At 38.2% G+C, this 16,161-nt stretch overlaps 1 protein-coding gene across 2 annotated transcripts in view; it reads left to right on the top strand.

The window, feature by feature from the left end:
• The first annotated feature begins 302 nt into the window (after positions 1–302).
• FAF1 (Fas associated factor 1) overlaps positions 303–16,161 on the top strand; it is a 376,824-nt gene continuing 360,965 nt past the window's right edge. The window contains exon 1 of one of the 2 annotated variants that reach the window (XM_031465103.2): positions 303–324. Coding sequence is in view for 1 of the 2 variants with exons in the window: in XM_010984732.3 (XP_010983034.1) it covers positions 5,875–5,919 (45 nt within the window). In the remaining variant the exon portion in view is untranslated. Of the gene's footprint in view, positions 325–5,442; positions 5,920–16,161 lie in introns of those variants that run through there. The other variant, XM_010984732.3, reaches the window with a different exon arrangement.

A 16,161-nucleotide genomic window follows, 5' to 3' on the forward strand; every position in this document is an offset into this window, starting at 1 on the left:
CTCGGCGGCGTTGGCTGCTGAAGGCTGGAGCGAAGCGACTGTTTCCCGGCCTTGGCGGGGCAGACCAGCCCGCCTCCGCGCTCCCCTGCTAGGCTGTCGAAGTTTGGGCGGCCAGGCCTGCGGCAGCCGTCTCCTCCTCTGGGGCGCGCGCTGTGTAATTTCGGCCTCCTTTTCTAAGCCCAGAGCCTCGGCCTCGCACCTGCCAGATCAACGCCCGGGGCCGCGGGGGTGGAGGGAGAGATCCGACTGACAGCCAAAACAGTGCCAGAAAAAGCTAAAGTCTTTTACAGACTGATTTTTACGAAAACTAAAGACTTAGTATAGGTAAGAAATCATGACGAACCCTGAAGCCTTAATGTTCCAGGGACTTGAAACAAATATTCCATTTCTTTGGGGAAAGGGAGAAAAGCAATTAACTTTAAAACAAAAGTAAAAATAAGTCTTGGGGAGGGTTTTCTAACAAGGCAATTTCTTTATTGTCAAAGTTCTCTCTTTGACTACTTAGATGGGACTTGAATTGGGGGAGGGGGAGGAGGATGTCTAAATGTAAAGGAATAGTCCCTTCCCTAATCGTTTATTTCAGTCATCTGAGACACCAGTTCTCTGTACTTTTAACTTCCTCTTTTAGGTATGTAAGGCTAATTAACTGCTATTGCTTTCTGTATTTCTTGCTCTTAAAAATATGCAACACGGTTGTATGATGCACCCAGTGGTCAAAATGAAACCAAGAAAAAAATGATAGGTGGTCTAATTACTACCAGCCGCTAGCAAGCATATCCTCAAGCAACATCTGTACCCAGCTCCTTGAAGTGTACTGGGAATATTAGCAACAAAACACACCAAAAACATCTGGCTAATCATCTAGCAACAGATTGGCTGGTAGGTAGAGGGAGAACTGAAACTGGGAAGAATCTGACAGTGTTTCCTTTAACTGAATTGTTGAGAAAAAAAATAACCAGTGGTCTTTTCTTAGGTAACTAAACTTGAAATGTGAATCAAACCTAAACTACAACCCAAGAAATGAACTCCGCTCATTTCTTACATATATTTAGACGTTTCAAGTAGAACATTTAGGATTTCATATATACCAGTAAATACCATAAATAATGTAATTTACTTATGATTATCTTGGGAAATTACTATGTAATCTTTGAATACAGCTGGAGGGTGTGATGATATAGTGGCACTGCTGGCTAATAACTGGTATCAGTCCAACTTATGAGAGTTGCTTTCTGGCATTTATTATGGTTTCTTGCTAAGGGAAGATAAAATAAGGAAGAATCTTAGAGTTTACTCATTATGTAAAGTATAGGTATACATGTGTTACAATTTTCATGAAATAAAATACTTTTTGCTGAATAACTGAGTAAATAAAACCTATGGTAACTTAAGATGCATGCAGAATTGGATTAAGATTTTTGGAGATCCTAAGCACTGAAAAGATTTTGATGTCCTACCAACTCATCTCATATGTAAATAAAAACAAAAATAATACAAAACCAAAAAATAAATGTAAGGAAGTCCAACGAAGTTCTGATTTTTCCCATGATGACTACTTCAGTGCTCTTGCTGAAATATTAAATTCTTTAAGGAAGTTTTTTTTTTTTAACCTGGCTTTGCTGGTATCCTAAAGCATATGTTAGTTTGCTTATTGTGTACCCCAGATCTGGCAACACAGAGGTTACAATCTTAGTTCAGAGAGCATAAGTAAGCAATACGAAGGACATCCAATGAAAATCTCATGCTAGTTCACTGTAGTAGATTCAAAGATTAGTATCCCTGCCCTCAATAAGCTTACATTCTAACATGATCTACAAGAAAAATTCACAGTTCAACATCTATTATATTGAAAGTAGTGGTTTGTCTTTTAACACATTAATGACATGTCTCTGAAATAGAGACTTTTAGTTGGATATAAAATACTAACAGTCATGGAAATCTTTTTATTTCCCAGCAGTCCATACTAATTTTAAAGAGTTTATAGAAATACTATAATGAAATTATTTTGCTCTTTTCCCTCATTGACTCAAGTATGCATAGTTTCTGAATGATTAACTTACGGAAATGCGTATATGGTATTTACAATTTCTTTGTATAGTCTCAGAGCCTTCGTTTTGTTGTATTTATAGATCCATCAGAGGTAGAAAACAGACTGGTACCATCAGGGGACCTTTTTATCACTTTATTATTGTAGCTTTGGCACTTTATTTCTGAGACTCAGCAGATTTTTTTATATCGGTACTCACACCACTTATGAAAGTCTTCTTGAAAGTAAGAAAAAATGCCCAGTAAGCAACTAAAAAGCTTAAACATAATGGCAACAGTTAATATTTGTATAGTGTTTCATGGTTATAAGATATGATGCACACATTATTTAATCTGTACAACAACTCTGTGAGGGAAATATAACTATCCCCATTTTTCAGGTGAAGGAATTGAGGCTTATAGAGATTGTGACTTAAAGCCGGTAAGTAGTGGATATAGGATTTGAACTCAGGTCTTGGGTCCCCAAATATTATTCCTTTTCCATTACTTTAGAGTCCAGGATCAGGCACTAGTCTCCTAAAGAACATTAAATCATTATATGGAATCTATTTTTAATTACTTAAGTGTGGATCTAACTCTATAGTAGCATTAATGTTCTCACAAATTACATAATTGAGTAGTATTGTTAAAAATCTTGATTAACTTAATCAATCAAGGTTAGCGCCTCCAGTAATAAATCATGTTGGTTATATGTTTTCCTGATACAATGTGATGAGGACACATCACTTTTGTGGTATTCTTCCCCTAAGTCCATAAATTCAGCATAATTCTGAGAAAACATAAGACAAACCCAAACGAAGGGACATTCTATAAAGTTCCTGACCACTACTCTTCAAAAGTCAAGACCGAGAAATTGTCACAGATTGAAAGAGGCTAAGGAAACATGACCACTAAAAGTAATGTGGTATTCTGGTTTGGACCCTGGAACAGAAAAAGCACCTTAAGGTAAAAATCCAAATAGGGTCTCTAGACTGTAATTAACAGTATTATGCCAATGTTAATTTCTTAGTTCTGATAGTAGTACCATGGTTAGAGGAAGCTGGATATAAGTAAGTAGGAGCATTCTGTACTATGTTTGCAGGTAATGTGTAAATCTAAAATTATTCCAAATAAAAATTCAGCAAAATAACTACAAATAAGCTTTGTTATATATATTTGAAAAATATGAAATAAAATTTCCTTTTAAAAGAGAAATGGTAAGATCAAAGAACATGGAGATTCTGGAAAAAGATCTATATTTGCATTAGACTGAGCTCCATGAGTTAATGCAGTAGACCAACTAAGAGAATGGATTGATTTTTCTTTACTCATGCTTATGTACAGAGACTCTATACATTCTTATTCTCTCAGTTTATGAATGAAATTGTTCTCTTAAGGAATATATTCTGGGGAATATTTTTTCTCTTAATTCAGTATTTATTTTTCTTTCATTCCTGTCTCTGTAGTGGGAAATTACTCTGGATTCTGGGTATCCAACCATAAATAGTTAGATCATAGGGAAGAATCAGTCTCTTCAGGAACTGTATAGCATGGAGGGTTAAATTATATCACTCAATTTTCAGAATAACTCTGAGTTTTATAAGCGCCGTTTTAGAGATAAAGAAATTGAGACTAAGAGTTTTTTTTTTTTTTTGGTCAAGGGGCAGAATTAGAAATCAAGCTTAGTAATACTGACTATGAAATCTATGCTTTTTTTGTAAAAATGTTTTATGTTTTGATGCATTTTCAAAATAATTTTCTCATCACCTGAAATAGTCATGTCAGAAGCTGAAGTCAGAGAGTTTAAGTTCCCCCAGCTAATTGGTTGGGAAAGCAATACTAGAACCCATATGTCTGAATGTCTAGGGTATTCTTCCCCTCTTTCTATATTATCAATTTCTTTTAATTTCCAGATGGAGAGAAGGAAGGGAGGAGAGCAGCACTGGATTTGAATGGGCTTTGACATATACACGTATCATCACGGAGAAAAACCTTAAGTTTGCAGGGCTGCATTAATTCTGGCCGTATAACTAGAGACAGTTATTCACCTGCCTTGTGCTGAGATTGACCTATACTAATGGGGCAACCGAATTGCCATTCTTAAATTCTGTAAACTGTGTTTCACCTCATGATTCACATTTGTGTTATATTTTGGAATTACTTCCTTAGGGGAGGCAATTAACCAAGACACTTCAATTCATGTGACTATGGAGGGTTCTACTCCTTATCTAGCGAATTCTGGTCTAAATCCACATTATCACATGAGAGTTGTAGGCCAGACTGTTTTCATTCAAAGAAAAAAACACAGAATAAGCCTAGATCTTTAGAACACTGTAGTCCTCTTTGTGTTCAGGGAATACAATGGCCTAGGCCTTGATTCTATATGGTGATTTCACCAGTATCTATTTTAACTCTACAGCACAAAATCAACAATCTTACTTCACAATTTCAGGATTTTACATACTTTCCAAGGCAAGTACATGCTCCATTACAGTCCAGAAGATTAATTTTCCCAAGTCAGCGTTGAATTTATTCCAGTGTCACTCTTCCTCCAGTGGGGATGACAATTGCAAACTGTCACACTTCATTGTACATAGTTTTTGGCTATTCTTGGCTTTGAATTTCTGACTAAAAGTGAAAACTTTTAGTATTTGTTGAGTATTTTAATGTAATCTCTTCATTTAGGACTAAGTATTTAAATAGATTAACTATAATCAAAGCTGGACTCAAGTTTTCTCCCATTTGGAAGGTTTTTGTCTCAGATCTAAAAAATAAATATGCCACACAAATAGAAAGGTTTTTTTATTTCTCATAACTAATTTTAAAAAGCTCATCTTTTTCTCGGGATCGATAGTCTCCCCGTTTTCAGCTTCCATGTCTGCCCATGTCTACCGTGGGAGTGGGGTTGTTCCTTGTTACTCAGAGTCTGAGGATGCAAGCGTCATGGGGCTTGGGATCGAGTGTTAGTGTGTAAGTGGGTTTTGACAGGTTGAGCGTCAAAGCCCTCAAGTATTTTGGTGACACTTTGTTAGAGAAAATGTGCATTTATTAAATGCTGTTTGTTAGGTTGCGACACGGTGCTGAGTTGGCTTGTGAGGCTTGATGTGTATGTGTGCGACTATGTAACCACGTAAGGCGCAGAATCTGATCTCCGCCCCAGTCAGGGGTAGGCAGTACTCCGTAGTCTTTGCTTAATTCAAACCAGAATAACCTGTTGCGGGACTTCAAGCTCCCGCAGTTACAGGTTGGCGTCCCCGCCGGCGGCGCGCGAATCTCAGTCCGGTAGTCGAGCGCTCAGCGCTTGACAGGAGGGCAGTCACGTGGCAGCCGCAAAGCGGCGCTTTGCGACCTCGATGACAGGCAAAATGTGCGACAGCCGCGGCGCTGGCCAACCAGGGGCGGAGGCGGCGGCCAGGGAGGAAGCGGAGGAGGCGGAGGCGGAGGCGGCCGTGGCGTTTGCCCGCCTGCTCTTTCGTTCGGTTTCCCCGCCCTCCGCCGGTCTCGCCGCCGCTGAAAGGAGCCAGGTGCGTGGGTGTCGCAACCTGCCCTCATCCTGGCCGGCGACAGTAAGACCGGACCCATATCCCTACCAACCTCCGTGTCGGGGCGGCTGCGGCGTGAGCTCCGCGGGGCGCAGGCGGGCGGCCCAGGCGCCTGAAGGTTACCGAGTGCATGAACGCCTAGCCTCCCGCGCTGCCCCGCCTGCCGGCCCGCCGGCCCGCCCGCCGGCTTGCCCGCCAGCCCCTCGGCGCCCGGCGGCGGCGGCGGCGGCGGCGACGGCCGCAGGAGGCGCAGTCTTCCTCCCAGGTGCGCGCTTCGCTCCCGGAGTCGCGGAACTCGGCGGCCGCCATGGCGTCCAACATGGACCGGGAGATGATCCTGGCGGATTTTCAGGTGAAGTATCGGGCCTTGTTACCCTCCCACCTACAGCCTCGTGGGTTCCTGATGCCAAAAGGGTGGCCTCTTCCTAGCGTTTGTTTGAGCACTGCAGTGGTGTGTAGTTTGGGTTTTTATCCGGTACGTGGCTTGGCGTGTGTGTGTTGTGAACTTAAGGGAATGTGTAATTCATATGCTATGTTAGGCGGTGTGTGTAGAATGTGTTATGTACGGCTTGAATGGGATTTGTAGGGTGAGGGGGTGTTACATTGGGTTATTTTGTGTGTGGACTCTGTAGTGTTTCCTATATTTTATGGGGAATGTATAGAATTTGGGGGTTTAAGTGTGGGGCTTTTAAGAATGAGGTGCTTTGGATGAGGGGTTTTAGGTTGTTTATAGGAGAGTGTGCTGTAGGGAGTGTGGGTGTGGTGAATTCAGGGGAGAGTGAAAAAGAATGATGAGGAGGTGGTGAGGGTAGCGGGGCATTGTAGTGGTTTTCGGGGGAGGGGGATAAACATTTGAGACTTTGATGCCTTTATTGGAATTTTTGGGAGGTTGGGTAGGGAGATGAAGAGGAGGCAAATAGTTTGTACCTACCGAAATACCTTTGCAGTAAATTCACAAGCTTAATACATTATAAATTCATATTTGTGGATTCCCTTCCTCTACAGTCTTGAATTGTTTGGTTGGTGTCGTTTCTCCAACAATAATTTAAAGGATGAGCAAAGGTTATTACCTTACTGAACCCAACTGTAGTGACACTGGCATATAAGTATTTTAGGGAGGCCCTTTGGAAGTAGAGCTGTATGCTTCATGAAAGAATTGAAGTTAGAACTGTTACCATGTAAACACCACCTTTGCCTTTTGATGTTTGGTTAAAAAAATATTGTAGTGAGATATTTTTAACCATTCATTTTGACATTAACTTAGAAATTACAGTTATGTATAGGCGGACATTTCCCTCCTGTTATCATTGCATGTGGTCTAATACTAGCGTAGTAGGCAGTATTTTTCCTTACTGACATTTTGTTGAGCTTTTCTTCTTTCTCTTTCTCTGAGTTTTAAAATTACTTACTTTTACAAGTTAATATTCTGATGGCTATTTCCAGAGTTTGCTTTTTTGATTATTCAAGTGATATCTGATACATTAGGAAATGCATATATCTGCACTTGATTATACTGTAACTTCCAAACTCGGACAGAAAGAAGGGTTCTGAAAATGAAAGTTGACCACAAGATTTTGGTGCTTTGCAGGGTTAGAATTGGCCTGAAAGTTTTCTCCCTGTTTAATTCTTTCACTTTTTTTTTCATTCTCCAATTCGATCTTTTATCTAATGTGGAATGTGATTGTGTGAAAAGGACCCCATACTTCTATAAGTAATTTTATCCTTTTATAAAATTGTTATGTTCTGGTAGGAATGGCTTTAGACAACAACAAAAAGTATAGTTTACTTCATTTAAGGTATCTTTAACTTTGTTTTGATTTACCAAACTTTTAGCTTCCTCTATTTAATAACTTGTAGCTGCTCGCTCTCTTATTATTTGTGACAATTATTACGCTTAGTTGTATTGGCCAAGGACAGGAAAGGTAGGATTCTTATACTCAGAGGCAAAGTAAGATATTCTGACAAACATTTGGGATTTTATTTTGATTGCACGAGTACATTCTAATAAGGTTTTTTCAAACCAGTGGCAATGCTGTGAACAATTGTTTACAAAATGGAAAAAAAGCTTATGGCATCTGCAGTGAACAATTGTTTACCAAATGGTGAGAGTTAATTTCATATTGTCAGATTGGCAGGAGAGCATTACTGGTAGAATAAAAAGTTATTTAGAAACCTATGCACAAGCACATTAGCCTTTTGTGTTTTTAGGAACCTTTTATTCTTCTTACAAATGATGATTCCAGATCAGTTTGCTCTTGTAGACTTGGTTTTAAAATGGAGTATCCTTTTTTTTTAAAATATTACATAAAATTTTTATAGGATTAACTTTGAAAAATTAGCATTTATCCAGTTATCAGAAACAGGTAATTTATGTTAAAGACTGAAGCTCAAGAATTGGAATGTAGACTCTTGGGTGACACTGGTTTCTTCTGTAACTCAGAAAATCAATTTCCCCAGCCAAAAGTGAACATAGTAAAATTATGATCAATTTGTTTCACATGATTGTGAAAATTAATAATAGTTTTGAGAGCTCAGTGTTGCCTTTGTAGAAAGAGACATGATTTTTAAATGTAACTAGATTTTGAAAATAATTAAGTTTCAGAGTTTGATTATTGCTGGATAATAGGTTCTCATAAATGTCTAAACATGGAAAAGTTTTTGATAAACATTTATATTCTCTTTATTTCAACTCAATAAAGAAGGGACTTATCTTTAAATCAGCGGAGGCATGGATAACAATCGTAGGATGTAAATAGGACATAATTTTATTGTGTTCACTTTTGGGTGGGGAAATTGATTTGACCAGTTATAGAAGAAACCAGTATCATCCAAGTATCTACAGTCCAAATCTTGAGCTGTAATTTTAAAAATAAATTGCCTGGCTTTTTTTTTTTTTAACATTTTTTATTGATTTATAATCATTTTACAATGTTGTGTCAAATTCCAGTGTAGAGCACAATTTTTCAATTATACATGAGCGTATATATATTCATTGCCACATTCCTTTCTCTGTGAGCTACCATAAGATCTTGTATATATTTCCCTGTGCTATACAGTATAATCTTGTTTATCTATTCTACAATTTTGAAATCCCAGTCTATCTCTTCCCACCCCTCACCCTGCCTGGTTTCTTATAATGGGACAAGTAGTGGATGGAAGATTACAGCTCAGACTTAATGGGATAATTTTGGACTTTGTAGGTGAGTGTATTAATTGCAAAGCAAATATATTACAAATTGTTCTCTAAAGTATTTTTCCCTGTAAATAAAAATAGCTCCCAATTAAAAAAGAATTTGTAATTGTGGTGAAATACATATAACATAAAATTTGCCATCTTAACTATTATTAAGTGTCCAATTCAGTGGCATTAAATGCATTCATATTGTTGTGCAATCATTTTCACCACCCATCTCCAGAACACTTTTTATCTTGCAAAACTGTAACTCTGTACCCATTAAACAATAATTTCCCATTCTTCCTTCTTCTCAGCCCTGGCTCTGTGAATATGTATGTGCTAGGTACCTCAAATAAGTGGAATCATACAGTATGTGCTCTTTTGTGACTGATTTATTACATAATGGCCTTAACATTTATACATGTTGTAGCATGTGTTAGAATTTGCTTCCTTTTTAAAGACTGAATAATATTCCATTGCATGTATATACTACATTTTGTTTACCTTTTCATCTGTTGATGGACAGTTTTCCCCCTTGTTTTGGCTATTGTGAATCATTAATGCTGCTGTGAACATGGTTGTACCAATATCTGTTTCAGTCCCTGTTTTCAGTTATTTTGGATATATAGAAGTAGAGTAGCTGGATTGTATGATATTTCTATTTTTAATTTTTTGAGGAACTGCTGTACTATGTTCCATAGTGGCTACACCACCAAAATTTTGAACGGAGGGAATGATAGCATACTGTTCAATCAATTTATTTGTAAATTCTACTCTGAACAAGTGAGTTTACAACTTGGAATAGTCTAACAAAAAATCATCTTTAAATATAAATAGTGTTAGCATAGAATGTTACTGGTAAAAAAATGAATAGACTAGTACACCTACAGTTCTGGCTGGCTAAAGCCAGGAGAGGGTGTAAAGGAAGTTCCTGAATTTAAGAAACAGACAAAAAAAAAAAGAAAAAGAAAAAGAAAAAGAAAAAAGAAACAGGCAGACATTGATGAATTGTGAGAGGTTTTTTTCCTTCCTTAATGTCTTTTTATAACAAAAATGCATTCAGGTGAAAATTCTTAATCTTGCTCTTTTTGTAATTGTATAATTCTTTAACTTTTTTTTTTTTAAGGTTGAGGTATAGAAAAAAATTATTTGATCAAACAAACTTTTAAGGCTATATTTACTTTGCTTACAGATGTGAAAATGGTTACCTAACGGAATTGCAGTTGCTATCAAATAATTTCAGTAATGAGTTACCTCTTACTTTGTGTCTAGATGAACCAAAAAAATGAGTCTTCACCTTTCCTCACACCCCATTAACCTTTCAATTAATATTATGCTAAATTCCTTTTCCTCTAAGATATGTTTTTTTAACTTACAATTTTTCTTTGAGAACAAAATGGGTAATATAGCCATTTAGACTAGTGTCACATGTGTCACATTTTTTACTTATTTATTTATTTTTTTACTGATCATAGCTCTACTCCAGTGAAGAAAAAACACCTCTCACTAGTACACTAGTAGGAATATTTTCTTTTCAGGCTTTTTCGGAAATAAAACTTACATACCTTTCTTGGAAAGTATTCTTTCTGAACCCAGTTTCAGTGGTCACAGATTGAATACCTTTATTTCTTTTCTAATTTGGTGTTGATTTTGATATTACAATCAGTTACATTTCCTGGGTGACATAGTTGTGCCTTTGTTTTCCACTCCTGGTCTTTACATCTAGTAATACCTTTGCTGCCTAAATTGCTTTATGCATTTTCATATATTAGACTATCGTTATGGAACTTAAGTTTTCATTTGCCTGTCAACTCCTCTTTGAAGCATGGACTCTTCCATGACACTACTGATAAGTCACTTATAGGTAGTTTCTGTCCCTTCATTATATTACATTTTTTTCTTCTAAATGAAGCTGTGAATCCCCTCTTCTTTGTTTTTTATTTTGACACAAGGAGATATCTTCTATGGTAGAGGATACCAGACTGTGGGAGTAGAAATGGTATCGATCGAAACAAATAGGTATCCTTTGTGATGCTGTGGATCAGGAACCAAACTAAGCATTCATGGAACATCATCTTTATTTCCTAGCAGTTTAGGGTAGGAGATTGAGTACTATGGAGGCAAATACTCTTGTTACTGTCTTTTCCTTTCTTTACTATCCCCTTTATTTTTTAGAGAGATAAGTCATACTGTTTTGTGTTTGGATTGTTGGTCATTGGGAAAATAAGATTTTGGCATATAGATTATAGTTTAGTAGTTAGTGGTTAAGAGAGCATGGACTTTAATGTCAGATCACTTAGATTTAAATCACAGCTCTGGCACTCACTCATCTTGTGATTTTTAACTAATCATTTCACACCTTTGTCTCAGTTTCCCCATATGAAAAATTAGTTAATGCATGGAAGGTAATTAGGTGTCTGACATAGAAAGTATTTATTAAATTTTAGCTGTTATTTCCATTTTTGACAACTTTAACGTACATGTTCTCTGTAGAGGACTACAGAGATCATATGTTTCTAGCTTCTCAATTTTACTTTTGTGAAAATTGAGACCCAGAAAAAGGAAATGACTTGTCTAAGGTCATGGATTGGTTTGAAACAAAGATTTTATCAAGGTTTACTTAAGAGTGTTCATTTTTTAGCTTAATTTATCAGCCTAGAGGTCTAGAGGTAAACAAGACTCACCATTCAGAAATTTCTCCAAATGATAAAACTTACATATAAAATAAATTAACAGTGCTTGGTATATAGCAGACATGATGGAAGGAAGGAAGGGAGGGAGGGAGGGAGTAGGAGGAGGAGAAGGGAAGGCCTGATTGTTCCTCGACTGCCATTCATTCCAGTCCGGTGCCATGCTCCTAAGCTCACAGGTGGTCAGAAGCCATTGAGAGACTTCATATTTGTTGAGCATGATTGGGCTGATGCCTGTTTGCCAGACAAGTGTTATGGATTCTGTAGATCAGAGGTCAGGAAACTTTAGCCTGTAAGCTGGTTGCCTGTTTTTGTACATAAAGATTTATTGGCACACAGTTACAGCCATTCATTTACTTACTGTCTATGATTGCTCTCCTGTTGCAGTGACAGAGGTGGGTAGTTGAGATGAAGACTTTATGGCCCACAAGCCTAATATATTTACTATCTGGGCTTTTGAGAGAAAGTTATCTACCTTCCCCCACCATCCCCCTCACCCTACCATGAAATCAGTACTGTTCTTTCTAGGTTTTATTAACTGCAAAGTGCTACAACCTTTGAATGTCTTAACAGGTAGCATTACTTGGTTTTTTGAATATTGCACTTAGACAGACTAGAGCTCTAATTTTTTGGTTTTTTGTTTTGGCTATGATTCTCTGAGCAAGTCATTTATTCTTTCTGAGTTTCAGTTTTCTATAAGACAGAGACCTGCTTAAAGCCATGTCTACTTGAACACAGAAGATTGGACTAGGTCAGGTGTTCAAATAGAATCTGGACAATCACTTGACAGCATTGGGGCTAAGGATAATTCAGTTATAATTTAGGTAATTTATCTAGTTTAGGGGTCAGCAGACTACATCCTAAGGGCTAAATCACCACCTGTCTTCGTCAATAAAAGTATTATTGGAGGACAGTCAAGCATATGTATTTACATATTGTCTCCAGCCACTTTTGCCCTCAATAACAGAATTGAGTAGTTGATTGCATGGCCTGCAAAGCCTAATTTATTTACCCTGTCCCTCACAGGAAAGTTTACTGATCCCTGATCTAGATAAGTGGTTCTCAACTTTGGATGAGTTCTGTTCCCCAGGGAACACGAGGCAATGTCTAGAGACATTTTTGGCTATCACAAGTAGGGGGTGCTCCTGGCATTTAGTGGGTAGAGGTCAGGAATACTGCTGAACAGTCTAATGTGCTAGACATCCCATGACAATGAAGTAGCTGCCCCAGAATTTCAGTGGTGCTGAAAACTCCTGGCCCAAATCAGTGGTTCTCAAACTTTAGCTTACAAAAGAATAATTTTGTAGGGCTTGTTAAATCACAGGTTGCAGGTGCCCACCCCAGAGTTTCTGATTCAGTGGATCTTGGGTAGGGCCTGCAAATTCACGTTTCTACAAGGTTCCCAGGTTATCTAAATGTTGCTGGATCCAAGGACTACGCTTGAGAATGACTGATCTAGGTGACCTTTGAGGTTACATTCATTCCTGTGATTCTTTGATTCTGTGATCTTAATTACTGTCCCATTTTTTGTGACTTAGGAAAATTTGAGTATTTCAGTATATACTTGATGCTCACAATAAAATGTGCTGTTTCATGACCCCTTATTTTTTGGGTCCCTTTGGAAAACTTCTGTTTATCTTTCAAAATCCATCATTGCCTACCTTTTGTTTATAACATCAGTACTCTGTGCCCAGTTAGGGTTAATCTTTTCTTCTTGTATGTCTTGTACATGTTTCTCTTTTGAATCGTACGTCAGATTGTCAATAATCACTTAACATGTTTCTTTCCTCTACTGTCAGCTCTTTGAATGAACAACTGCCTGTGTCTTAACCATCTGTTCCTACAGTATCTATTAAGAGGTGCTCAGTAAATATTCTTTGAAGGAATACTATGAATATTGGCTCTTATGGTACAATAAATGGTGTAGAATTGTAAATTTTAATGTATTTTTAAGTATCTACTATTTGCTGACATATGATTTTGAATAAGGAAATTTGTCATTGAGAGAATAAAATTTAGGTTATTGAATTGAGAATTATAACTTCAAGGTGACTCATTTATAGAGAAGTACAAAACATTTCCCCTCTGGTTTAGCTTTTGTAGAGGGCTCAGTAAGGTAATGTGGCAAAATATAGGACTTGAGGCCATGAACTTTGTAAAATTTGAGTGCTGTTACTGAATTGCTATGTGTCAGCCACTCTTTTTGATTATGTTTTTACTCTCAAACTTTTTTTAAGGCAGAAATTCTAATTTCAAATCAAAATTGCTTACCATTTAAAATCATTAGTCATTGACTTTAAGGTAAGGTTGTGATAATTGCAAGAAGCAGTTTGGCAAATTCAACAGAATAACTGCACCCGTGTTTATACTTATTTGTTGTTATAGAGGAATAATTGAGATAGAAAGAATGAGATGTCAAGTTGTGGTAAGGAAAAATAGAGAAGTTTGCAGGTTATGTGCACCTTAATGGCCTTAGAGTTAGGTTCTAGTCACCTGTTTTTTATCCTCTGCAATTCACCCTGGTTCCCTGGACTCTTTAATGACTAAGCTATAATAGAAGAGTGTTAGAGGAAAGTTTTGTCTCTTGTGCGCTTCTAACTCCCTGCCCTCATTCTCCCAAGGGAAAAGTAATGGTTGAACTTGTTTTTTTAAAGTCAATTTTAGTCATGTTCTTTGGCATGTAGTTAAAGTGAGATGGAGACACAATTGAGCAGTCTTATTTTAGGTTTAATGGATAAGGAACAATAACATTAGATCTAGCTTTTGATTGCTTTTTATGTGCCAGATACTGTGCTATGTTCTTAACATCTAAATTCTAATTCTTGACCCCCTGACCTGGGATCCAGAGATACACACAGTTCATATCTTGTGAACAGAGACACTGACTGCTTTTGTTTCTGACTGTCTTTTCAAGAATATCTGTATAGTGAGCAGCTTTGGAAGTTAGAGATAATGTCTTCCTCTGAAGCAAAGGGCAGGTGTGCTTAGTATCCACTTTAAAAGATTTGGGTTCTGGAGGACTAGATTCCTTTTCTGTAACACAATCCACTGCGTGTGCTGGTGTTACTTGGAATACTTTGTGTCACCGTGTGGGAAATGGGACTGGGGAATTGCACAGAAAAATTCCAATGTTTTGACTACAGATATTGCCGTGAGTTGTAAAGTTCATTGTCTCCAACCGTGAAGTCTAGATCTTCAGCCAGCATCCATGAAACTGGCAGGCTAACTTGTTAGTTTGCAAATAGGGTAAAATCTAAGCTCTTTCACTGCTCTTAACAATTTTGACAAGGATGGAATATTGACAGACTCATGGCTTTCTGGAAGAGGAAGGGAAGGGCCTTATGGGCTGGTTAACATTTGAGGGAAATCCATGGGAATTGGTAGCGAACATGTTGACAAAATTGTTAAGTGGTTCTCTACTTTCTTGCCTGTTAATGAGGAGGAATTAGCGAGGTGGTTGCAGAATTGGGTACCAGTAAGTAGGTTCAGAGATAGTTCTGCTTGAACATTCCTCTGGTTGTTGCTAACTCTCAACAACCCTCAAATATCCTCTCTGATAGAGGGAATTTTTTCACCAGTGTGTCAGTCAAACTCAGGTTCATACTCCTCACAGTGTAACAACCAGCACTAAGATTTGTCTTGACTGGACAGAAGGTTCTGCCTCCTTACAGGTAACATTTATAGATGTGTGTACACCTACACTTGAGTGTGAAAGGAGGCAAATTTGTAAGCCCTGTGGGCAGAAAGCAAAGTTGTTAGAACTTTAACTGGTTTGTCTGAGAGATGGGAGGATGGAGGTGCAGAATATAGTATGACTCAGCCCCTGTTTTGGAGGAGGCTGTATTTCCTACTCCACTTTTCTGAAGTAAAGCCACTGACTCAATGGGGTTCTTAATTTATTGAGGTTTCCCTAAACCTGGGCCTGGTTCACCAGTGGTTCAGCCAAGCTGAAACTGATTGTGTCTGATTGTCTTTTGTGGCTGTTCAGCCTCTGCACCAGCTATGCAGACTGATAATGGTTATAATTGCTGTGTTCAGTGGACAGAACTCAAGGCCATTCTTATAGGTCTGGCCTGTACTCTCCTTCATGAAACTTGTTGTGTTTCTGCTGACCCGTGGCATGTTGCCAGTGGCCTAACTATTTGGTCTGCCACTTGGAAACTATGGACTGGCAGATTAAAGACAACTCTCTTTGAAGCTGTGTGCTATGGAAACAAATTATAGCTGCTGATCAAACTGTCTGGATCACTCATGTAAATGCCCACAGTAAGGACTTTTTCTCTGATGAAGCCCACTGGAATCAAGCTACTGATTGAGCTTGCAGTGTCTAGAGCCATCATTGTTGCCAGGATCCATCATTGTATCAGATGTGACAGCATATCGACTATCATAAAGTGGGTGTAAAGTAAAGGAGTCTATGTTTCTGATGCAGAGGATACCACTGCATGCCAGATTTGTGACTCCTGCCAAAACTTGACCTGTTTGTCACATAATGAGAGAAGCCACATTGCATGAGATGTGGTCCCTGCCTGCTTTTGACAGATTGAATACATGGGACCTTTGACCTCCCTCTCTGAGGTATCAGTGGCATCTCACCGCTCTTGACACTTTTTCTGGTTGCGGTGGTATTGTTCTTAGTCCGATCAGCTGACTGGCTACACCATTTTGGCCCTTGACACTAATTGTGTTAATGCTTTCCAGCTTTCTGGGCCATTTGCTGTCTGACAGT

The sequence above is a fragment of the Camelus dromedarius genome, chromosome 14, assembly GCF_036321535.1.
Source record: "Camelus dromedarius isolate mCamDro1 chromosome 14, mCamDro1.pat, whole genome shotgun sequence".
Classification (NCBI taxonomy): Eukaryota; Metazoa; Chordata; class Mammalia; order Artiodactyla; family Camelidae; genus Camelus; species Camelus dromedarius.